This window comes from Myiozetetes cayanensis, unplaced genomic scaffold, assembly GCF_022539395.1.
Source record: "Myiozetetes cayanensis isolate MyiCay16 unplaced genomic scaffold, myiCay2020 scf33, whole genome shotgun sequence".
Lineage (NCBI taxonomy): Eukaryota > Metazoa > Chordata > Aves > Passeriformes > Tyrannidae > Myiozetetes > Myiozetetes cayanensis.
The window spans coordinates 4,401,964-4,426,179 of NW_026087555.1; the positions used below are offsets into that span (position 1 = coordinate 4,401,964).

Below are 24,216 nucleotides of genomic sequence, written 5' to 3' on the forward strand. Positions count from 1 at the left end.
AGAATGACATCTACGAGTGGAGCCGCGACCACCGTGTGCACCACAAGTACTCGGAGACGGACGCGGACCCGCACAACGCCCGCCGCGGCTTCTTCTTCTCCCACATCGGCTGGCTGTTCGTGCGCAAGCACCGGGACGTCATAGAGAAGGGCAGGAAGCTGGATTTCACCGACCTGCTGGATGACCCTGTCGTCAGGTTCCAAAGAAAGTAAGTGAGAGCGCTGGACCCCCAACGTGAGGTGGGGGTGGAGAGATCCTTCTGCCTGCTTGTCTAGTTGCGGCTGATTCCCTATTTTTATCTTTCCGTTTTCTTTCCTGAGGTATCCTCCCTGCCACCTTGATGGCAGGCATTAGGACTGCCTTCCCTCTGGCCCCCACTGTTGCCATGTTGCTGAAACTTGCTGAGTGTCCTTACAGGCCTTGCTGCACAAACAGCGAGTTCTGTCCTCGTCCCTCTGCTTTTCCAAAAAGCCAGGGCTGGTTATGAAAACAGCTGTGGCAGAAGTTGCTCGGATCTTGGCCTTCTGCTTTGATCATAGGAGCAATTGCTGTAATCACTAACTGCCTTGGGGCAGAAGTGCACATTTCACTCTGCAAAGTCATCTTTGGCACCATGGGCCAGTGCAGGCCAAGTGTTTCCTCTCCCAAGACTGCTATCCTGCACAGGATTAATTATCTCCCTTGAGAATTAGCACAGGCCTAGTTCAGTTTGCTACACACGCTATGAGAGGTGGGAATTCAGCAACATTCTTTGTCCTCTATGTGAGTACCTGTGCTTTAGGCACAAGAAGACTCTTTCTGCCTGCAAGCATTTAATCCAGGCACTTTGGAAAATTGCATAAGGCCATTTCTGTGTATTTTCTGGGTGAGGGGAGCAGTCAGTGGAGTCCAGAAATCAGGTTTTTTCTGCTAGTGCACAGACTTCTCTAATGCAAAAATTAACCTTGTATTGGGAATGCTCCAAGAGTGAGGAATACTGCCCTCCACATATGGTTGCTTTTATTGGTTCCTTGGTTGGCAGTGCCTGTTTGCAACAGCTTCCACGCAGTTTGCTGCAGCTCCTCTTAGTTATTACCTTTTCCAAGACAACACCATCCCATAAGAAGTAGGCTCTACTGCTCTAGTTACGCTGCAAAGGTTGTGTAGTGAGGAAGCACATTTTCTGCAGGGAAGTTGTATCTTTGCAGATGTCTTTGCTCTGAATTTGAATTTAGGACTTTGGAGTTTACCTTCCCTTATCTGGGAATCAGAACTCTCATTTCTCCATTCTACAAGGTTGAAATGTTGGGGGTTTTTGACAGCATGGAAAACCTGGTAGGTCAGATCAGTAAGAATTATAATAAATCCTTCTTGTCACGTTTTGTTTTAAGGCCAAATTGTTAGCTTTGCTGAATTTAGTGGTGCTGCTGAGCTGTGGATGAGTTACCACTCAATCAGTTTAAAACCACATCATTTCAGCTGAAATCACAGTACTGCTCCAGGGATGACTGACAGCAAAGTTTACCCTCTGTGAATAACAGAGCACTAATCCTGCATGTGATGTGAGAGAAAAGCTCACAGGTGAAGTGTCTTCATGACAAAGTTTTCATGTGGTGAGAGCAAGTGCTGTTCCCCAAGCATGTATTGAGGTATTGGTTCCCCTGAACTCCAGGTAAGGAGGTTTCTTATTCCAGGGTGGATGTTTCTGTCAAAGGGAGACAATGTAGTCAAGTGCTGTTCAGGTGTTCATGTGCTGATCGACATGTCTTCATCAAAGGCTTCAGTCTGGGCTTCTTGCAACTCACAGAATAGTTTTATTGGTGCCTGATAAACTGTTTTCATATTTTATTTTATTTTCCCAGAGTGGTAGAGGCTTTGAACTTTGAAGGAGTTTTCTGGACTGGAAAGTATTTTTCTCCCCCATCTCTACTTAAATCCTGGCCTTGAATTGATGAGGTTTGCAAACCTTATCAGAAGTCATTCATATGAGTGGGAAATTGTTTGTTATCTTTGGTGGAGTAAAGAATGGGGACTTGTTTCCTTGGAGGGCCTTGGCTCAGGTAAGTGAAGACAGAGTTCTGTGAGAGAGCTGAGAAGATGCTCTCTTTTCACTATGGCTGATGTTGCTGGAGAGCTGCAGATCTCCTTATGGAGCCCAGCATATGAGGCACTACCTCCAAACCACAACACAAAATAGCAAACAAAGAACTTGCAAGGCAAGAAGTTGATTTATTCCCTATACAAGATGATCAAAACTCGTTGGGGTGTTACAGATGAGAACTATGTTCATGAAAACATTCTTCCTTTAAAAATACTGCTAATATTAACATTTTTCCAATCCTCTGTGGTTTTAATTGAAAATTGTTTGGTTTTGTCAAACCAAGATGACAGTTCTTCCTACCTGAAAAACTTCCAGCAAATGCAAAGTTTTAATAATTGTTTAACAAATCCAAACTCTGTTCTTCCTCATCACTTCCAGAAAACTCATCGAAAGCAGAGATCTATTTTAAACCTGTCATATGGGCACAAATAAGATGGGTCTTACTTTGCATTTCTTTTCTTTCTGCACCCTTCAAGGTCCTGTCACATCAGCCTACCACTTTAGTTTCATGTGGCAACTTGCTTTGATGATGATACCCCAGGGTCATTGTAGTAAATCTGGAGTAAATACCTGCAGGGAGGTATAAGAGCTCAGTGGGGAAGGCAGACCTTGTTTCCCCTGGAGCTGGGGACACACTGTAGGTGGCTCTCAAGCTGCACTGTCTTGCTGCTCCCTGCTTCTGAGCACAGTTAGCCCATTCTCCATTTAGAGCTGTTTATTTCAGATCTTGATTTTGACTTTGTCTCTCCACTTCTTGCTGAGTTTCTCCTTGTCTCCACTTGACTTGGATTAATTTACCCAGCATGACTTTTCTCTTTGTTTCTCCTGTTCTTCACCTTCGTGCTCCATGCATTCTACACTTTCTCTTCCCTGCCCCATCTGGGTGTGTGGCTTTAGCTGTACTGTGAAGCTTTCCTGTTTGTTCTCAGACTGCTCAGCTCCCTCTCTTCCTCCCAGTTTTGCACTGCACACTGATTTTGTCCAGTGTGTGGAGGAGTGCTGGGGCTTGTACCAGCCAATCCTCCTGGCCCCTAGGCCAAGGTGCATCTTTCTCTTTACCCTTGGCAGAGTTTGCCTGTGGTCTCTCAGCAGGTGCTTCGGGCCTGTTGCCACTGTTGGAGCTCATACAGCTGCAGTGGTATAGAAAGGAGCTGCTCCTGCTGTGTGCTGCAGGTTCCCTTCTGACATGAGCACAGGAAAGTCTTTGTTGGCTCTTAGCAGTGAATGTGTTTCTGACACAACTCTGCCAAGCCCTGGGCTTTTACAGTCCCAGAGGTGGACTCTAGACCCTGGGTGTGCAGTCAGCTCTGCACTTCCCCAGATTTAAAGGTGCTCAGCTTGAGAGGTTTGCTTTGGGACTGTGTCTCAGCTGTTCAACTTCAGTGCTACTGGCTGCTTTGGGCGTTTGGGTTGTCTTGGCATTTTGAATTGCTCCTGGAAAAGTTACGTCATGACTGTGGATGTCTGAAATGTTCCTTGCTGTGGGAACCAGCCCAGGCTATGCTAGGTGTTTCTGGCAGAGCCATATCTCCAGAGGCCTAGCCCCATTCACCCCAGCTGTCATTCCCACCACAGTAATGGTGTCCTTTTCTTTCCCCGTCTTTTTCTTTTCTCTCGTCTTGTAACGCCGGTAGGTATTACAAGAGTTCAGTTGTGCTGATGTGCTTTGTGATCCCTACCTTTGTGCCGTGGTACCTCTGGGGCGAGAGCCTGTGGAACGCCTACTTCCTCGCCTCCATCCTCCGGTACACCATCTCTCTCAACGTCACCTGGCTGGTGAACAGCGCTGCCCACATGTACGGCAACCGCCCCTACGACAAGCACATCAACCCTCGGCAAAACACCCTGGTCACGCTGGGAGCCATCGGTAAGCGCAGCAGCCCCAGGCAGAGCTTGCAAACTCAGAGCCACACCCCATCCCATTTCGCCCTGGCTGGGGCTTTGGGCACCTTGCAGCTGGACACCACTTGGAGCCAGGGCTTGAAGGAGGCTGGAGCTTGCACATCCTAGAGGAAGGCTCCCTTGTTTTGCATTGAAGTAATGTCATGTAGCCTCTGGGAAGAGAGGTGTTAGCACACAGTAGCAATCCTCTTCTCAGCAGCTGGCTGGGGATAGGGCAGCAGAAGTAAGTGACCCCGCTTCTTACTCAGTTGTGCATCCCCTCTTGAAGCACTTATGGTTTTCTTCCCTGAGTGTAAGGAGTGGGATGTGCCCCTTCCTACTGGGGAGGAAAGCCCGGAGTACTGAAGTGGAGTCTCGTTTGGGTCTCCCATAGCTGTGGTGCAGTGTAACCTCCACTAGATGCAAGACTTGGGAAATGGGTGTTGGGATGTCCCACCTGAGTGTGTTCCTGAGTCGATAGAAGTGCCAGCCATGTGGTCTTTAAACTCCCTCTCTGTTTTCCAGGTGAGGGTTTCCACAACTACCACCACACCTTCCCATTTGACTACTCAGCCAGTGAGCTGGGCCTGAAGTTCAACCCCACCACCTGGTTCATTGACTTCATGTTTTGGCTGGGGTTGGTCACTGACCGCAAGCAGGCTCCGAAGGAGATGATCCAGGCTCGCAAGGAAAGGACTGGAGATGGCAGTGCCTGAAAAGTAACGCTTCGCTGTGCCAGCGCTGCTCTACGCGTGGGTGGGTGGATGTGAGTGCAACCCCGTGCCTGTGGTGGATTTACCTCTTGGTAAAATTACTTTTTTTCAGATCAGTTGGGCTGAATTAATTCCCCAGAAACAGATTCGGCCACAGCTTTTTTTTTTTTTTCCACTTACTAGCTGTCTTATGTCCAAACTTAAGACTATTAAGTGTAAAAATGTTACATATTATTTAATATTGCAGTTAAACAGGAGAGAGATTTGATTTTAGTCACTGTAGTTCATGTCTGAGATTTGTTGTAATTTGCTTGTTTATGGTAAATGTTGGCAGGTTAAAGAACTAACTGTCCTTTCCAAGTGCAGTTAGGAGAGGTTTTTGTTTCTACTGTTAATCAAATATGCTTTTGAGACGCATCTTTCGAGGGGATGGGGCAGGGCCCGATGTGCTGTGTCAGCTACATACTAATGGAAAGGATAGTAACAGCACCGATGGAAAACACAGTATGTCCAAGGGGAAAAATCACCCCAAATGTAGTTAAATGTTAGTTTGAAAACCTGCTTTCTTCTTTTTGTTAGCCCTGTTAGCCAGCCCAGTGCACTGCTGTCTTTGTTAAATATGAAAAACATTTATTGCTGAGCAGGCTTTTGTGTTAAAGATTAGTCTCTATACAGGCCAAAATAACAACTGATGCTATGTTGAGATGATTCCTTTGTTGTCACATATACATTGTAATTGTAAATGTATAGAGCTCAACTATCTCTTAAGCCAAATAAAGCTTCGGTTTCAACGTTTGGAGACCTAAGTTATATTCTAATCAGTCATGGCCATCAATGCATGCATATTTTAGCTCGTTTTGCACAGGAGGCCTCTTAATTTCTTTTTCTGCCTTTGACTAGCGGGTCTTAGAAAACTGACCTTTATCTAAGTCAGAGTCTGTACTAATATTTCAGCTGCATGCAACATCCATTGGTTTCTGAGCAAAATATAAAGACAGTTATGTAGCTTCTGAATTTTAACAGTTGCCTTGCTTAACCAAAAAAAATAAGAAAAAAAGGAAAAAAAGGAAAAATATATAAAAAAAAAAAAAAAGGCATGTGGGTTTAATGGGACATATAGCCCTTTGTGTTAGATGTTAGCCAGTGCAGGAGAGAGGCTTTGTATTGTCAGCACTGGAGCACTTTTGAAGATAGAGGGCATGATTTTCATTTATAAGGAAGGTCACTGCCTTGCCCCTTGGAGAGGGAGTGCCTGTTTCCCAGCCACACAGCCCCATGCCCTGGGCAAGGCAGGGATCTTGAGATAACTGAGACTCAGGCCCAGATATTTTCAGGAAAGATGCAAAAGTGGGGAAAAAAATAAAATGGTTTCTTTTTTGTTCCGTTTCTTGTTTTTTAAATGATGCCATATAATATAAAAGAGTTGTCTTTATTCTGTCTTTCATCCAGCAGGTGTTTTAAAAGTGTTATTTTGTCATTAATGATGTGTAAACTCTTGAGTGATTTACAATAAACAGTTATGAGTTAGACTGGCTGCCGCGTTTTGTTTTGAAACGTCTCCCAGAGCAAAGGGCTTTGTGCATCTCACATCAGAATTACAGCAGGGTTTTGCTTGGCATTTCCAGCTACTCAGTTGCTGCAGCGTTTTCAAAATACCTACCTCCTCAGCATTTCTGAATGTCAGTGGAAGAGGAGGTTGTCACATGGAAGGGCGTGAAGAGATTTGATAACTTCGGGAGTAGTGGCCAAGCTGATAGAGGGGGAAAAAGAAAATTGAAGCTGACACAAGATTGAGAGGAGAACGTGGCAAGTTCTTGCACTTGAAAATCCCACTTTAAAGAAAAATACCAGCCCAGTGTGACTGCAGGACAACACTTTGACCAAACAAACAGGGTCCCAGAGCTGGGAGGCTTCTGACCTGCTGGTTAGGAAGATTGCTTCCACTGTTGCTTCCATCTTTGTCCAGTCAACAGGCCATTGGAGAGCAGTAGAAACCACAGGAAACCTGCCTTCAGGGTCATTCAGGTAATAGTTTGGACTTGGTGTTTGGATGTAGGAAGCTTGGGAGATGTGCAAGTGCCTGATCTCACTGGTGCTTCCATCATTTCATTTGTGCGATTTCCTGACCAGAGAGCTGCAGTGAATGGATTTCCCACACACTAGGAGACACAACTTCCTCTTGATCTTTATCATTTTTCTTTTGTGCTGCAATTACTTGGACTTCCTTAAGCTGATTCCTGGCAAGTACGTGGTGTAAGAAGAATAACTGGCCTTGCAAAGAGGTACATGCTGTTCTGAACCTCTCTGATTACCTGAAAGTATAACAAGGTAATATTCCCCCTGCCCTCCCCAGCTCTAAGACTTCAGAAGCAGCAGTGGGTTTCAGGGATCTGAGATAGGTATTGAAATCATTGGCAAGTAACCTGGTTTTGCAAAACTGAAAATAAACATAATTCAGAAAAGGAAAAGCTCCTCCATCAAAAGCCTTATCCTAAAGTTTACACTACCTGAGCTCCTGTTTCTGTAAATGAACTTCTCCATGTGGTGGAGTTGATAAAAAAATGTCAGCTAGCTTTTGCAGGAAGATTCCTAAAGAGGATTTCTGAAGATGGTGCCTCAAAATTTGGTAAAACAAGGAATACTTCCATGCATTTCCTTTTTTTGTTTATTTGTTTGGATTTGTTGGGGGGGGGAGGGGGGGTGAGTGGGTTTGTTTTTAACTTCTTGAATAATTTGTTTTGCTTTTATTTTTTAAAATCATTTTGGTCATGTTCTATAGTGTGTTCTCCCCTTCCTTGAGAAGATGTAGGGTCTCTGGGAGACAGGAAGGGTCCCAGCCACTTCCCAGAGTAGCTGCTAGATCAATCCACAGCTGCATGCAGTGATGTGGAGAAGCCCTGGTAAGGCACTTTTTTCTGCAGCCTTTGGCACCTCTCCTGCTGATCTGGTGATTAAGGACCTGCTGGTGGTTTCTGAGCAGTGCAAAAGTGTAGAAGGACTGCTGGTGGATCAGTAGCTGGCTGTAGGCTGGACTTAACCTTAGACTGTCATCTAAGACCTGATGTCTGAGAGTGCCTTATCTTCTGTTGTGTCTAAACTCTGTTCTCAGCACACTGAACCATCTGGAATAACACTACCTAGGACCGGGAACAAGAGGCGTTTGTGCTCTGCCCCATGCTGTGTCGGACTGAGTGTTTCCAGGCTTTCAGCTTTGGCACACGGCAGGGACTGGATCTGTTTTACCTCTTTTCTCAGAACTGGTGGGGCCCTTAGGAAGTGCGGTGTTGGCTCTGGAGCCACGTGCTCCTTCCACAGCAGAAATCCCCAAGCAGATCACCTGCTTTCTGCCGTGGGCTGGCTCGAGGGAGCGCTGTGTCTGCCCTGGCACTTGGCACAATTGCTGCGGGAGGATTTAATCTGTAACTTACAGTGTGTACTTGACCATGCAAACAGTGATGAAACCTGCCCCCGCTCAGGGCTGTGTACAAACACCACTGCCACGGTGTGGGGTGAGACCAAGGTTGTGGTGGCTGACTGCAGGGGAACATCCAGGCTCCATCTAACCCCATCTCTGCCGCAGTTGGGCACACGGGCTGGGCTGCGTCAGGATAATCCTTGGAGCAGGAGGCAAGCGTGAGCAAAACCTGCTGGAGCTGAAGTTACACCTTGACAAAGGTGCTGCGGTGATAGGGTGAGTACTGGTACTGAAGAAATGCATGAGGGTTTGCAGTCCCTGAGAAGCAGCCAAGTGGAGCAGACATCTCCTGTGCCATCTCCTGTGCCATCTCCTGCCTGACAGCCCCCACTGCCATGCTCAGGAAAGCTAGCAGCAGTCCTGCTCTGCACCACTGGGCTGGGTGCTGCACCAGGGTCCTGTGCAGCAGCACCAAAACTTCACTTGGCACTTGCATGTAGAGCTGGGGTGGGAAAAAGGCGGGTGGTCAGCCCTGGGCAGGTCACCTTATCCTTGGGCCAGTTTAAAAATACCTGGTGAAAGCAGTGGATTGCTGGAGTTGCAGAGGAGGCTGCTCTTGAGGCATGAGGGGCAGATTTCTGCCCACTTCCTCCAGTGGCTCTGCTTGTGAACCCCGGTGGTGTCTGCATCCCTATCTCTGCAGCTTGCAAGTGCAAGGTGACTGCTGTCCTCTGGCCAGCAGCCAGAACACAGCTTTCTAGAAATAAGCCCAGCAGATGGGAAATGTGGCTGACTTCAGGTATCACGTTCAGCTGCTGGTGTGGGAGGCTCCTAGGGAAAAAAAAAAAATCTTCTAAAAGGTCTCCTGTGTCCACATGAGCCTGAGAGTCCATGCCATGCTGGAAATGCGTTGACTGACCTATCTGCTGTGGTTAGCTAACGTTTGGGTTATTTGCAACTGAGAGGTCTCTGAGTTTGGAGAGATTTTTATCAGTTGACAGTATATCAGCTCCCAAAAGCAGGCTGGACTTGTAGTACCTTGAAATTTTTGCTCCTAGTCTGTTTTATAGCTGTACCCTTACCTAGAAAGGGTCTCACAGGGTGTTATTACGGGGTTTCTTTTCACCACCTTCTGGGGTGTATCCGGGAATCATAGTGCAATTTCCCTTAAAATCTTACTTTAAAAGAAAGAAAAGCAAAACTGAAAGCAGAGCCCAGTGGGAAAGGAGGCATTTGCCAGCCTGTGCCCATGTGCCCCAGCTCTCCCAGTGACTCAGCTGGGCCCAGCTCAGGAGCAGAAACCTCTGGCATCCAGGGGCTCATACCCAGCAACGCCAGCCCCACTAAACAGGGGAGAATAGGGGGAAAAATCAAAACTCCTGGGGTGCTCCTGCATCGTCAGAGTTGCCCACTGGATGGTTTGGAGGCTTTTGCTGTTCCAGTCACCCCTCACATGCTGCTTTTACTGAGTGCATCTCCTGCTGTCCCACTCCCTGGAGAGTCAAATGCTGATTTAGGCTTTTTCTGAGAAAATGCTTAAAAAATGTCCACCACAGTTTTGCAGTCAAATGATCCCAGCAGGTCTGTCTAACCACTCTGTGCCCCAGCTGCCACCATTCCCACCCCGACCTGCTGGCTTTGGTACAGCCACACTTGCGAGTCCCAGGGAGGTGAGCGGTTTGCAGCCTTGTGCCAGGAGCTCTGCCACTGCCCCTCCCTTCCTGCACCAGCTGTGGCCAAGCTGGGGCTACAGGCAAAAGGCCAAAGAGCAAAGGTCTGGCCCCTGTGCACCTGCAAGGTGAGGTTTTGCCTCACACAAGCTGCATTTTTAAAGATATATCTTACTGCCCAAGAGAAGAAGATGAGCAGCAAGGCCTGCATGCAGAACAGTAAAAACATAAAATCCTCTTTTGCAGGTCTTTGAAAATACCTGCGGGGAAAGCTCCAGTGAGCAGCACAGATAAAAAGTGTAGGTGAAATGATGTCTACCATGTCTGCACAGTATACCTAACCTTGGTATTAACTGGAGGTACTAAATTTTCCTGGCTGACACAATTCCATTAGTGTTTATAGCACCATAACAGAAAAGAATTATTTTACACAATATCATTATCCTTGAAAAAAAACCCAATTTTTTTTCCCCACATCATTTTCTGTGCTTCATATAGGACTGCTCCTCTGCCAGGTTAAAACATGTACCTCTTGGGGACAGGGCATGCCAGTCTGCAGCAGATGATCTGCATACACTGTTGGGATGTCTGGTTACAGGACATTGGCATTTCGAGGTTTCCTTCCCAGAGTTTGCACCCTCACTTGGGTGCAAGTTCCCTTTATCCCATGTATCTACTATCACAGCAGTAACTTTTTCTGACTTCTCTTTTTATGTAAAAAAAAACCAAACCAAAAATTATAACTTTCTTTCCGTTTGCTCCATTTCCCTTCCTAACATTTAAATGGTATCACTTTGTTGCAGTTAAATGGAGTGGGTCTCTTCAATTTGCTGCTCCGTTCCCAAATCCAGATGAATTTTACTCAGTTGGGATTATGTGGGTGAGCTGGGAAGAGGGAGCAGTTCATCTTGGAGGGCTGGGATCAATCTGGGCATATTTCTTAAGGTGAGAGAGTGCCCTTTGCAGGTGACTGCCTCTCCAGGAACCCCGAGCACACCTCGTCAAAGCCAAGCCAAAGGTGTGCATGCTCAGATGGCATCTGTTTATCAGCAGGGCATTTGGAGTTATGAAGTCTATCACAATATTTAAAAAGCTGGATAAAAGAACAGATGGTTTTGGTAAGAGAATGATCTGGCTAATGAAATGAGGGTTAACACTTAAACTGAGAAGCAGTTTTAACTGGGTTTTGACAGTTTTACCCCCATTCAACCCATGTCATATTTAACCTCACCGCTCCTGTTTCTGGGTGGGTGACATCTCTTGCCAGGCCTCACTCCAGCTTTGGAGCAGATGGAGCAGGACATGAAAAACAGGTGGTATATACATTTTTTCAGAAAACATGTATTTCCCAGGAATGAAAGCAAACTCAAAGCAATTCCCTTTTCTGTTTTCCTCACCTCTGTGTACCTTTTTGTCCCCAGAAAAACAGCCCCAGATAACCATAGCCAGTCCTCAGTGGTAATATCCCTCTGGGATGGACTGTAACTGGGAGAGCATGAGGTTGCTTTGATTCTTCCTGGGCTGCGAGTGAGGTCTACAAGGGCAGTAAGGATTAGGCCTGTGGTAGTCCTCTCTTTAATATGAAAAGCAAAACACCTTCAAGGCCTGACCCTACTACTTGATGTCAAGACACGGAGGCTCAGAATTCCCACTTCTCTGTCCCTGGAAGTAAGTAGATGTGAGATGGTGCACAGTTCAGTCCCCGTGAAGAACAATGATGTTGTGGAATTTGGACAGGGAACGTGCACGTGCTATAATGCATCAGCGGGAGGAAATGCTAATGAACAGACAGCAAAGCAAAGCCATAATTGTGAACATTCATTTGTGTTGGAGCAGTTTGGCTTTCCAGGCCAGGCAAATTCCCAGGCACATCCCCAGTGGGTCTCAGAAGCCCGGCAGGAAAACCCAGTGTAGGCTGGGACAGAAGTCACGTGCTGCTCAGGGCATCCCTGGAGCATTGTCATGTCTGCCCACCAGTGTCACTGCAATTGTGTCTTCCAAATCGTGGGCTTAGCAGGGAGGGACACCAGTGTCAGCCTCTGGCACACTCACCCCCTGGAAAGCCAGGTGGTGGATAACCCCAAACAAGAGGAGGGAATGTACTTATGGCTACTTGACTTTTTGCCAAGGTAGTGTCAGTGGACATGTGGGAGGAAAAACTCGTTCTACAGGTCAATGTGAGCTTGCAGTGGGATTTGGGATGTGCAGCCTTACCATGAGGGAGGCAGGGGAAGCATTATTGTGGGATGTAGCTCAAAAGCAACATGCCCATGTTGCTTTTTACCTCCCTTTGCACCCTTACAGTCCTTGACAGGGGGATGCTGCAGGATGAGTTTCACAGGAGAGGGGCTGCTCCTCCCATGGGACTGCTGTCCCATGAAGAAGGGATTGTAGGAGATATCTCTATGGAGCTAGGTAACACCATCCCTTGATGGCTGATGCCTCCCTGCATCTCTTGCTTCCTGCACTGGGTGGGCTCCAGCACATGGTTGTTGTCCCCAGGCTGTACCCTTTTTTAAGCTGTGATTTTTTAATTTGTGAGGGTTTTGGTGGGCCTGTCAGCATCGTGCATTTTCCAGCACTCACAGGGGCACCATCTGCTCAAAAAAAAAGCTGTGAACAAAATGTCTCAGACACTCAGAGTTTACCAAAAATGAAATTGCTTTAAAATCCCATATGGTGCATTGTTTTCCTTCCAGCTTTGGCTGACAGCAGAGGTGAAGTGACTAAGGCAGTTTCTGATTAGTTGGTGTGTTTTCCTTTCTGGCCAAAATCACTAGGGCTGCACATTGTCACTTCTCACCTGTTTGACAGAAGGTTTTCTTCAGCCTCGGCTGCTGAAAGCCAGGGGATACTGGGACTCAAAGAACTCCCCTCTGTTACTGTTAAAGTGGGCTTCCTTGACTTTTGCTATCACGGGAAACATTGCAGTCAGGGATGTGGCTAATGCTGATATTTCAAGCATACTTTTTTGGAGGCACCTGATTTTGAGGCCTCTCTTGGTGACACAGGGGTTGATAGTACCTCCTTGCCCAAGGAAATGCCATGCCCAGCAGTCACTTGTCATGGCTCCTGAGTGTGGCAGAGAGATGGGACAGTGTCAGGTGCACACAGAGGGAAAACCTGGTCAAGATCTCTGGATTCTGTGGGGTTGCAAAAATACAAATGCTGCAAGGAACCATTTATTAGTCCAAGATAGCACAGGATTTGAAATACCAGAGCAGGAAGAATGTTCTTTCAGCTCTAAAAATAGCTCCCTCAGCCTTTAAAACACCAAGAAGCATACACAGCACATGCCTTCCAGTGAGAGTGTCTGTCCCCTCCCTTGATGATGCAGCCACTTTAGTAAGGGCTCAGGGGGCCTACTGGTGCAGTGCTTCCTCTGGGGATCAGGACTTTGAGGGGGTTTCAACCCCTGGGGATCAAAGAGATGAAATCTCTTCAGGGTGTCCCATGTGGGCCAAAGCTGCAGGGTGAAGGAGTGTTGCTTGGTCACTAGAAGGGCTATGAAACACTAATAAACTGCTGATGTATAGCTCAGCTCACTTCTGGGGTCTGGTGTGGATTTAGGCATCTGTTTTGTGTTGGTTCATAAGTGATAGCACCATGACAAAATCTTCAGTAAGTGCTACCTTACTTTGATTTTAGAAGAAACAAGAATGTCAATAAATAACATCGGTCATTCTGTCAGAGAGGGGAGGGAAAGGAAAAAAAAGTGGTAGCATTCTCATTGACCTAATCCCACGAAGGTCCCCTCCACCCCAGGAAACAGTCCCAAATGGTTATTGCTGAGCTGTTTTGCTGGGACTTTTTCCTCTCAAAATTCTGACCACAAAGATACTTTACAGAGATCACAAAGCCCACCACCTGGTAGGAAAGGGAAAAAAGGTCGAAGAGAACAACTCGTCCCAGGCTGTTTCTTGGGGTGTCTCAATACTGGGTGGCTGGATCTTCTAGGCCTTTCAAAATACTCATCCGAATGGGCCCCGCTTCCCGGGAAGGCTGCCGACATGGGGTGGCGAGCCCTCCTCTGTGCCCCTGGGGGTTTGGAGGAGAAAGCACAAGCAGAGCCGCAGGCTGGGCAGGTGCTGCTGGGGCCGGGGAGGGCGGGCAGCGAAGGGGACAGTGCAAGGACCCCCACCCTGGGCTGCGCCAGGGAGAGCCCGCGGCCAGCCCGCCGCGCTGCGGCCGGACACGGGGCTTGGTTTGGCCGTGCCCGGGGAACGCTCTGAGGTGCCGGGGCGTCCGTGGCCGCGTCACAGCACCCCAAGCCCGGCGGTCAGAACGACACAGAGCTCACACCGCCTGCCAGGGCCCCCGATGGCCGCGGCGGCCGCGGTCCCGCCCGTCCGGGGCGGGGCGAGGCGGGGCGGGGGCCCGGCCCCAGCCCGGCCCCCGCTCGCTGCCGCCGCCGGGGCCGGAGCCGCAGCCGGAGCCACCCGCAGGTAGGAGCCGCTCCCGGGAGCCGTGGCTGGGAGCCTCCCTTGGGAGCGCCAGACACCCCCTCCCGTCTCGCCGTCGCCCCTCCCTGTCACGAATCGTCACCCACTGCCCAGCCGCCCTCTCCCCGGCCGCGGTCCCGGCGCCCCCGGCGGTCGCGGAGCTCCCCGTGGGCAGCGGGTGCGAGCAGGGTGGGCAGGACAGGGCTGGGCTGGCGGGCGGGGGGCACCGCAGGTGCTGCAGGGCGCGGGAGGCGCCGCGATCCCGGTGCTGCCAGTCCTGGAGCTCGCTGGCTTACGGCAGGTAGGCACGGGATAGGTGAGAGGATTAAAGCCGCTCCGCCCAGCGCCCGAAGGACACAACTGTGGAAGATATCTCCCAGGTTCATGATTCTGGCATCGCTCTCACACGTGAATCCCTCTGTGGCATCCCTTGGGGGCTGAGGGATGTGATGGTGACAGAGCTCGGCAGCTCGTCTGCCGGGATTGCTGCACAGGGATCTGCGGAGAAGCTCACCTGGGTTGAGGCTGTGGGGTGGGACAGGTCCTGCCTTCCCTAGATCCTGCCGGGATGTCCTGTCAGGACATGCAGGCTGTGTCCAGTTAAATTCCCAGGAGGGGAAGAGGTTTTGAGAAAGGCCAGTGGGCTCCGCTGTGGTCCCTCAGGGGAGGAAGGGTGAGGTCCTGTTTCTGAGCAATAGAAAGATGCTGGGTGCTGATGTCCCAGGGTGATGATGGGGTTGCTTGGGATCTTAGTCTTAGCTTTTCCTTACAGCAGCATGCTTGTGCCAGATCTTTGATTCAGAGCACTGGAGCTAGAAAGCTTGCAGGAATTATGAGTTAACCTTCCCTTCTGCTTTTTTTTTTTTTTTTTTACTTTTTAAACAAAGCTTCTTGTGAAAGTAGCCTTACAGATGGTCTGATCAACATTACCCTTATGCCAGAGCAATGTACACATGTATGGTTAATTATGGATAGCAACTCAACATGGAGGAGAGCAGTGTGTGAAAGGTATATCCTGGCACACTGACTGTCTGTTGTGTCTTGCTCAAATAGATGACACTGTCTAAAAGAAGGGGACTTGATTATTAAAAGTCAAATTATTTTCTTGTGGTTCTTCATGCTCAGTGGTCAGCATTTTCTGAGCTTGGGTGCTGAAAGTCAGTGCAGTTGTTTCATTTCCCCTTTTAAAATTCTTTGTGCTGCAGTGTTTGCTTTTCAGATGCAGAGCAGGGATGTGTGCTTGTATGAACACCAACACAGTCAATTGTTTTTCCTTGGAAGAAATGTCATGTCCATGGTTTCCTCTCCTCCCCCAGCCATTTCCGGGCAGCCTGACACTGGAAAATTGGAAGATTGTGGTTTGGCCAACAGAGACACTTTAGGGTCCTGATCCTGCAGTCCAAGCTGAAACGATGAGCTATAATTGCAGGTTAAGTGGAAGCAAAGAAACGGCAATATGTTGGGAACGATACACTGGGACAGGGGATGGCTGGCAGGTGCAGTAGAAATCTTGGACCAGGACTCCGTGAGTTCACACTCCTCTGGGTCACTGATTTCTCTCAGTGAACAACTCACTGGCCCTGTTGTCTAAAATGGGAATAATGGTGGGTTTTTGCTGTCTCAAGAAGACTTGCAAAGTATTGCAAAGGTCTCTAGATGCCTGGCTCCCCTTGCCTTGGGTCCCTGCAGGTTGCAGAAGCAGTCACCTGAGGTTCAGGGATGAAAGCAGCATGAGAGTGAAAAGAAAGCAAAAAAGATTGTGAACAGCGGGGGAGAGAAGGGTGGAGTGAATGGGAGGAGAGGAAAAGAAGACTGATGAAACTTCAAAAACCATGAAAGGAACCGTTAAAATGGCTATAGATTATTATACACTGTGTAGGGTATAATGCAAATATTTTATGCTGAGGTTACCTCTGGACGGTCATACCTGCAGGGGAGAGGCGCCTACCAGAGCAGCAGTCTCCCTGTATGAGTGCTGTTTGCTCCGTTGAGAAGTGTTTGCCATGGGCAGGCATGCAGACCTGGCTCCCTCTGGGAGAGCTGCTCCTGTGTGCAGGACAGGAGGGAAGCCCTCCCTCCACCCTGCCCACCGCACACAAGAGCAGAGGCCTCCTGCCCAGCACCAGGAGCTGCTGAGCTGTGCTCACCTGTTCCTGTGGAACTGGTGGCATATTGGGCAGGTCTGGTAGGAGGGGAGGCCGAGGTGCTCCCTGGTGCCATTAGGAGAGGTCTGGGCTGTCTCTTCTGTGGGTAGCAGAGGGAAGGAAGCAAAAGCCTGGATGATGTGGACTAGTATGCTGCAGTGGTGGAGGGAGTGCCCAGCATCCTCCCCTTGATTTCCTGATCTCAGGCAGATCCAGGTAATTAGGGACAGAACTTCTACCCTCCCTGTCTGATTTCCTGCTTCCCGTGAGGAGCCGCTGGGATTTCTAGTGGTGACTGCCTGAGACAGAAGAGCCAGCAGCGCTTCAGTTTTGACATCACAGGGACTGCAAGAGAGGCCTCTGCCTGGCCAAGCCACTGAGGATGTCAGGGAGAGCCTCCCTAGTGTGGTCTTGGCCCAGCTGAACACTCTTAGACGTGGTTTATTATGGTCTCCTATGCTATGGAGAAGTCTGGCTCTGAATATATTACAACAGACATGAAAAGTTTTAAGCCCTCTGGATGCGATGGAAAGGCTGGTCACACAGGCTTGCAGACTTGGCCACTGTTTAACGGGTGGAAGCTGTTCCCTGCTCCCCTCTGTCTGTTGTGTTTGCAGCAGGTTTACATGAAGTGAAAAGCTGTATGGCACCTTCCTCCTAATCCAGGCACCCTACAAACAGCAATTTATGGTTGCAGCAGCTTGGGACACTGGTAAACAAATGTTACTGATTCCTATAAATGAGGAATGCTGGTGAGGCAGTGGTGAACACCACAAAAATGCCTGTGTATGATTGCTTACCTTGTACTTGTCTCAGGGCAAATGATTTCCACAGGTCTAAAGAGAGTCAAAAGACTGACATGGTGGTTTGTACCCGTGACAATCTCTATGCCAGAGAGGGCTAATTTAGAGTAATGACAAAAGCCAGGTCGTGGGTACTGCATGTCCATTCCTTGTAGGTCACCCTCCAGCCCATCATCTCATGGCTGCTTCTCTGGGGCCTTGGTGGTTAATACAAGGAGAAGAGGATCTCTTTTTGTGGAGAGGGCATGAGTCCTCAGGCTGAAGAGGCTGGTGAGGGAAAACTGTCCTGAGAAAGCTTGCTGGGTTATGCCACACTCCTTAAAAGCTCGCAGCCCTTGGGTGTTTTCCCCATGACAAGTGCAGACTGACTGAAGGAAATGCTGCTTTGGGGACAGTGAACATCTCTTCAAAAGCGTAGAGCTGCAAAGTGCAGTAGAGAAAGGAGCTTGTGCTTCCAAAAGGTAAATAGAAGAAGAGTACGAGGGACAAGAAAGGTGTAAGACAAGTAAACAGGTGGGAAAAGCCCTGCTTACACTCCATGGGAAGCTATGTAGTTTGAGTGTATGTTTTGTGTTTGTTGGGGAAAAAAACAGTGGCAGGGTAGAAACCTGAAATTTCAGGGAAACCTGAAATTGTTTTGGGCTTCCAGGGCTTGTACTCTCTCATCTGTAAACTGGAAAAGGAGACAATATGATCAGGAATAACATTCTGTGAAGTCTGTTCCCCTGGGCTTAGTGTGTCTTTCCTTACCTACAGAGCTATTTTTAAGTCAACATGACATATCTGTCTCTTTCTTTGCCAGGTTTCACCTCCCTGTTGAGTGTTTTTTGCCACTCCCAACACTTACATTTTTTTCCTGATAATGGGACAAACCTTTTGGGCAGGCTTCCTGCCCCCTCCCAGTGTAATGTGTGTCTTAGCTTTGCTTCTCGGACAGATTGGGAATGCTTGAAGGCATTTGTGGTTTTTGGAACTCGGGAGCAAATAAAACACCTCTGTCCATCTATTAATACACTGACAAGATCTATGTACTTTATGGGACAAGAAACACTCATTCTGCTTGTTGCTAGTTCAGACAACGGTCTTTAGATTGGGGTGGCTGAGGTGGAGGATGATCACTGGACAGACTGCACAGTGCCTCTGACATTGTGGGCTTTGCCATAACATCAGCCTGCATTTGTGTATTACTTGCAGAGCAAGGAGACAGTTTTGGAGACTCTTTCTTCACTGCAGAGCTGAAGCAGGGAGAGCTTTGCTGTCTGTAATTTTTTTAGGAGATATATAGTCCTCCTCATTTTCCTTCAACTCTTCACTTTGGGGTTTGGCTGGGACTTTGGGATAAGTGCTGTTCTCATAAACATCCCAAACAAAAGGATTGGGCAAGGGGAAAATATGCCCTGGTGGTGGTGGTGGTGGTGGTGTAAGACTATGGGGTTTGGTCTGTGTTGAGACTCTGCTAGAGACTTCCTCTGCATCTCAGAAGTCTGGTGAAAGCGGCCCAGTCTTGAACATCTCTGTATTAGGGAAACTTTCCTGTCTGAACATCCAGGAGCCACTCTGGCAGTCACGCTCCCACCACCTGAGACTTTTCAGTGCAGGGAATGAAGCCCCTTCACACTGGGCAGTTCCAGTGACCCAATGGGTGTCTCACTTGACTCCATACACACCTCACACTCAGATAGTCTAACAGGTTTTCCTCACTACCTGGATCCCAAGTTTCTCATACATAGTCCCAGATCTCTAGATCCTTTAAGGAATTAATCATTCTGCAATAACAACTGAACAGAAACAGCTCAAATTGGTGCCTTCAGGGAGGGACCCTGAACTAAGGAATCCCTGTGCTTTCATATTCTCACAGTCTGTGTGCCTGTTCCAATTGTGATATTTAGTCTGGGGTCTTCTCACTGTTCATTTGGAATATACAGAGTCTCTGGCTGATTGGCCATCCCTGGCCAGCACCACAGGTCTCTGTGCCCTTTGTCAGGCAAAGGGTTGGTGCCAGGTCATGGCCCCTTGCCTGAGGCTCCAGCCATTCCCCCCACCCAGAGCACACCCTGCAGCTCCCACTGCAGCTGCAGAATGAGCTACTGGCACTGTATATATTCCTCAATATCTGCCCTTGGAGAGGTGGTAAGGCATCTGCCCTGGGATGTGGGCAGTCCAGCATACACTGGGAGCATTCACTGGGGACTGGTTGCCACCTGACTTGTGCAGCCCCTGAGGTCATGAGGAGCCAGAATGGCTGAACTTGCAGTCTGTGCTCCCAGGCAGAATGGGATCCCTGGGGCAAACAGACACACAGCACCTGCAAAATGTAGTGCTCCTCAGCTCACCCTGGCTGCTCCTAGCTGGTTTCACTGTCTGCTGACCCAGCTCTTTCCATCTGAACTGGATGAGTACTTTACCCAGCTCCTGCCTCTGCCTCCTTTGCCTGTTTGCAGGCTGAGGGCCACGACTGTCCAAGCCCTGCTCATGGTATGAGTGGGACCTCATGGAAGTCAGTGTTGCCTCTGGTGTAGATGCATGGGTCAGAGCACAGCACTGTCAAAGCCTGCAGAACCTTTTGGTCCTATGGTGGCAAATTATGTTAATTTTTCTTCTATAACATCCAGGAACGTGGCCTTGAAGCGGGGTGTGCCTGATCTGTACAACGCCAGAAGCGAGAGGGGCAGAGCCAGCCCAGAAGAGTCCACAGTCAATGTCTCTGGCTGTAACACAGCAGTTCAACACTGGTTGCTAAATGGCCTGTAAGTACTCATGTGTGGCAGCATGAATCAGAATATGTCCTTCACTTCTTGAAGGACAGTAGGGACCCAGCAGTGCTGCAGGAGTATCTCTGGGACGGACAATCTGTCAGTCACATGGTCTTCTTACCAAGGCACTCAGGATATATATATGTGCAAATATGTAAGTCTATTCATATTTAGGGAATTGATAACAAATTAACTCTACGCTACTGCAGGAGACCTGGGGGAAACTTGGAGGGCCGATGTGGGCAAGCAGATAATAATACACCCTTTTCTGCCCCCTGCTTTTTGGTGACTAGAAGGTTTCATTTCCTGTCTCCAATAGGCTTATGTTGGACAGAGCATTTCATTAGCACACTGAGTGCATTCACAGTGCGTGAGAAACAAGACAAGAAACATGCATGGATGTTGCCATGGGTGAAAGCATTGCCTCTCAACATCATTGCAGGGTTACTGAAGCATCTCCTGCTTCCCCCATGCACAACCCAGAGATGTCTTTACCTTTTCCCATTCCTCTCATACAGATAAATGAAAATGGCATTTCTGCACATCCATGAGACAGTAGGTGGGTACCTGGAGCAAGCAGAACATCATACCCTGCTGACAGAGGGGATCACTTCTTTTCCTGTTACCCCACCATTTTGTTATGTATTTACAAGACTCTGTCACGTCTTCTCTCTCTCATTGTGTGCTCATGCTGCAAACCTTGAGATAAACCTGAAAATGCTCTGCTTTGTTATGCTGGCATTTGTGACTTGTGGGTGGCAGGTTATGTAATGTGCTGGTTTGTATCCACTCACAGTGATTAGGTATCAAGTGACTGTGGTTATTTTTGCTTTTAAAAGCAACAGAGAGCTATAGTGGGCTCCCCCAATAGACAAACTGTGTTTGTTTCCCTTTCTTCCTGACTGGCAGCAATTCTTTATGAGTTCCTCTATGTTTTGAACAGTGTCCTCCTTCTCCCAGTGCTTATGGCTTTGTATCTGTTCTCTGAAATAACTCAGTGGCCTTGTGCTGTGAAATGCAGTAGAGTTGCTCTGGCTTATTATGCATTTCAAATGCATCTGGTTGCTCTAGTCTTAAAAAAGATGTATGTTAATATGGTAATTTTGTCCTTCCTTACATTCATGTTCTCTGGTGAAAGCAACTTCAGGAAGAGCCTGTATCTTTGCTTGGCAGATGAAATTAAGATGTCCACATTAAATGAACCAGCAGTATATGTTGGGTGAGCTGTCTGCCATAATTGAAGTGTGTACATGAGAGGAATGGAAGCTTAATTGGTTGAGAGTGTGTAGTGGGGCAATGGTAGTATAAACAGAGCAAATAGCTGACAGTCTGAGCACATTTAGACATAAAAATGGGATTGGAGATAAGGGACTAAGCCTGCATTAAGAGAAATTCTCAAGAAAAACACCGGGGCTGTGCTAATGTGAAACCCTTTGCAGTTCTGGACTCTGACCCATATTAGCTGGTAGCAGGAGCACACCTCGACAGGGTTTTTGCAATGCTGGTGTGAGAGCATGTGTCAAGAGGGACTGGAAAACCACAGTGTGAGCTTTTGAGGAGGTGGGCTGATTCTGGCTGTGAATTTTTATTAGGCCTGCGAATCCATTACAGCACGAGGGATTTCCATCGCTGAAGGACTTCCTGTGCAAGCCTTAAAAATGGAAGACAAATGGGTGTGGGCAATTACCAACTGCTTCTTGGTCATAGTGTGTTTATTTGGGAAAACATGGGCTGGCAGAGATGGCTGTTATTGCCAGCTGGAGTTGACTGCTCAGATTTGGCATCACCGGTCACGTCTACAAGGCAGCAGAACAGAGCTGTGGAGAGGAAGGTTGGCTTTATGTCATCCCCGTGGAGCAATTAACTGTCAAAGAATTTGTTTCTACATTTCCCACAAAGAATTTAGGGTATTTTTGCTATTGCTCTTGGCATTTTACTTTGGCTAAACCATTTGCTGTGGTGTTACAGAGGAGGCTACTGCTTGTGTTTGTTATTCTCTTGTCCCTGGCTGCTGTGAAAGGTGCTGGTCTGAGTGTGCATGGAGGTCTCCCAGCTCGAAGACACAAACACTGGGGATATCCCTGAAAAGGACTAACTGCTGAGGTTAACCCAAAGGCAACTGCTGAGAATGATACCTGCAGAACACTAATGCAAAGCTGGGCAGGTTTGGCACATGCCGTGGTTTCTCCATTGCAAGAAGTTGAGGTTACATGTAATTTTGTTCCTGGCACCCGAGTAACACAGCAGGGAGTAAATGAGAAACCTTCAGGGGCTCAGCTCTGGTTTTAAACCATCCTCTGCCGACATGGGTATGCTAAAATGTATTCAAGCATGTTTAGGCTGTGCTAATGGCCAGCACTGAAAGGTGTTCACTGAGCTCTGGTGAAGATCTGGCCCTACCCAAGTCGTTGTTCTCGCTGGAAGTGCTGTTCTCTCTCCCCAGTGCAAACCCAACTGTCTGTAATGAGGTGTGTGCTGGGGGGGCTGTTTCTCCAGGTGTTTCCTATTAACTGGCTGAAATGAATGTGTTTTTCTGAACTATGGACCTGGCTTCCCATCAGGACACTGTGCTCTGTGCTGATCATTCAGTTAATATGCACTGATTTCAGATGTCATTTTCTGTTAGTGGTTGATGGAAGGGGACTCCATGTGGCACAGTGAATATTAAACACGCGGCTGTTTTCCAAGGAAGTGAATCTGTATCCATGTTGCTCTGACTTTGATAAGGTTGGGCACTAGTCCTGGCCTTGCTCCATTTTAGAGCTCAGCGGAGAGTAATGGTTATCTGGACAGTATTTTCATATTTCCCCACTTCATTTTGGTATGGAGTCCTTGTCCCTGTGTGCTCCTGTGTGCCTCGCTGCTTCACCTGAGGGAAAAGTCCCGTGCCACCTCCCTCTCTGCATGACAGACAATGCTGAAATAGCTTGTGAAGGCTACTGTTTCTCAGCTGGGAGGCATGCTGGAAGGTGGAGGAGCTGTGGCAAACCATTAATGAAGGCAGATGTTATAGCTGTTTGCTTTTATTGTGTAAATGAATATTTTGTACTTTTCCAAAGGGGAAGGGTAAACAATAAGATGTGCCATCCCCTGACCTGAAAGAATTGTGTTACCTTGGCTTAGTCCAGCTACCACCAGAGAAAAGAGGAGAATCGATGGCAGTAGTTACCTTGCAGAGGAAATATGGACAGGTGATGCAGAGGAAAACAGGAGGTGATGTTACCTGCCTGCTTACTTCAGCCAAGGCAGGAGTGGGGAACTTGGATACAGTTATGCCTCTCCTGTGCAGGGCACTGGCACTTGGGCACTGTGCTGCCAGGGTCCATCAGGGACACGGGTGAGGCAAGACCACGGGTGGAAGTGGTCTTTGACATTGCTGGCACAGGTCTACCAGTACCAGAGTAATGTCCAACATTAGCTAAGGGATGCTGCTGCATTGCTGGTGAGCAGTGGGAGGAAAAGAGCAGCACTTCATGGAATAGTTGGAAGTGCTGGGGCGGGGGCTGTGCAGGGAACAGAGCTGTGAAACACTGCGTGTCTCCTGTGTGGGAGGAGAGGAAAAGAGGTGAGACTGGTGTGGAAATTTAGTCCCCCCTCATCGATAATTTCTTCTGATCTGTTAGACCACACTAAAGATCTGTAAGCACACTGGAGCTGACTGCCTTTTAAATTGACATACTTAATACTTGCATCATTTCATGGTCCCTGTCTGCAGTTCTCTCTGCTCCCAGGTCAGGAAAGAGACCTTATCTGATTGCTTTTCTATCTTTTGAGGTTTGGAATTCAGCCTCACTTGAGGCTATCTGTACAGGGGCAGCACCAAATCATAGCCTCATGGTTTTGTGCAAGTGCGGTGTGACTCAGGGTACTGCCACGGTGTTGTTTTGTACACCTGCTAGGCGATTTGCAGGGAAAACGACACCTGACCTGTAGAGGCTGCCTTGCCTTCTAAAAGGTGTGGGGAACCTCACCTCTATTCCTTCAGTCTCTGTCCCTGTGAGGCAGAGAGGGAATTGGTGTCTGGAGCCCTGAGCAGTCGAGCCAGCATTGCCTTTGCAGTGGGGCTGCTTTGGGGGAGCAGTGAGCTGGGGGCTGCTGTGGCATGGTGGGGGTGCTTACTCTCTTCTGTGGGTCTTTACAGTGGGGAGAAAGCAGGGCAGCAGCCCAGAAAGACCATGGCTCCTATGCTGCAGATATAGGAAGGCCAGGGGAGCTTAGAAGAGGAAGACAACATCGTGGGCACTTTTTTCTCTTGGACAAAGGGGAGAGTTATTGCTTTAGGACCTTTTACCTGGATGAGGTAATTAAGCTGCAA

The 24,216-nt window shown here is 48.3% G+C and overlaps 2 protein-coding genes across 4 annotated transcripts in view; both read left to right on the forward strand.

Moving 5' to 3' along the window:
* SCD5 (stearoyl-CoA desaturase 5) overlaps window positions 1–6,201 on the forward strand; it is a 31,455-nt gene extending 25,254 nt beyond the window's left edge. The window contains exons 3-5 of the mRNA XM_050327334.1: window positions 3–208; window positions 3,715–3,947; window positions 4,487–6,201. Coding sequence (XP_050183291.1) covers window positions 3–208; window positions 3,715–3,947; window positions 4,487–4,677 — 630 coding nt within the window. The 3' untranslated portion in view covers window positions 4,678–6,201. The remainder of the gene's footprint in view (window positions 1–2; window positions 209–3,714; window positions 3,948–4,486) is intronic.
* Window positions 6,202–8,169: 1,968 nt separating this feature from the next.
* Window positions 8,170–24,216, forward strand: part of TMEM150C (transmembrane protein 150C) — a 29,074-nt gene continuing 13,027 nt past the window's right edge. The window contains exons 1-3 of one of the 3 annotated variants that reach the window (XM_050327248.1): window positions 8,170–8,365; window positions 19,761–19,895; window positions 20,420–20,460. In XM_050327248.1, coding sequence (XP_050183205.1) covers window positions 20,424–20,460 — 37 coding nt within the window. In that variant the 5' untranslated portion in view covers window positions 8,170–8,365; window positions 19,761–19,895; window positions 20,420–20,423. The remainder of the gene's footprint in view (window positions 8,366–19,760; window positions 19,896–20,419; window positions 20,461–24,216) is intronic. The other 2 variants (XM_050327249.1, XM_050327250.1) reach the window with 2 other exon arrangements.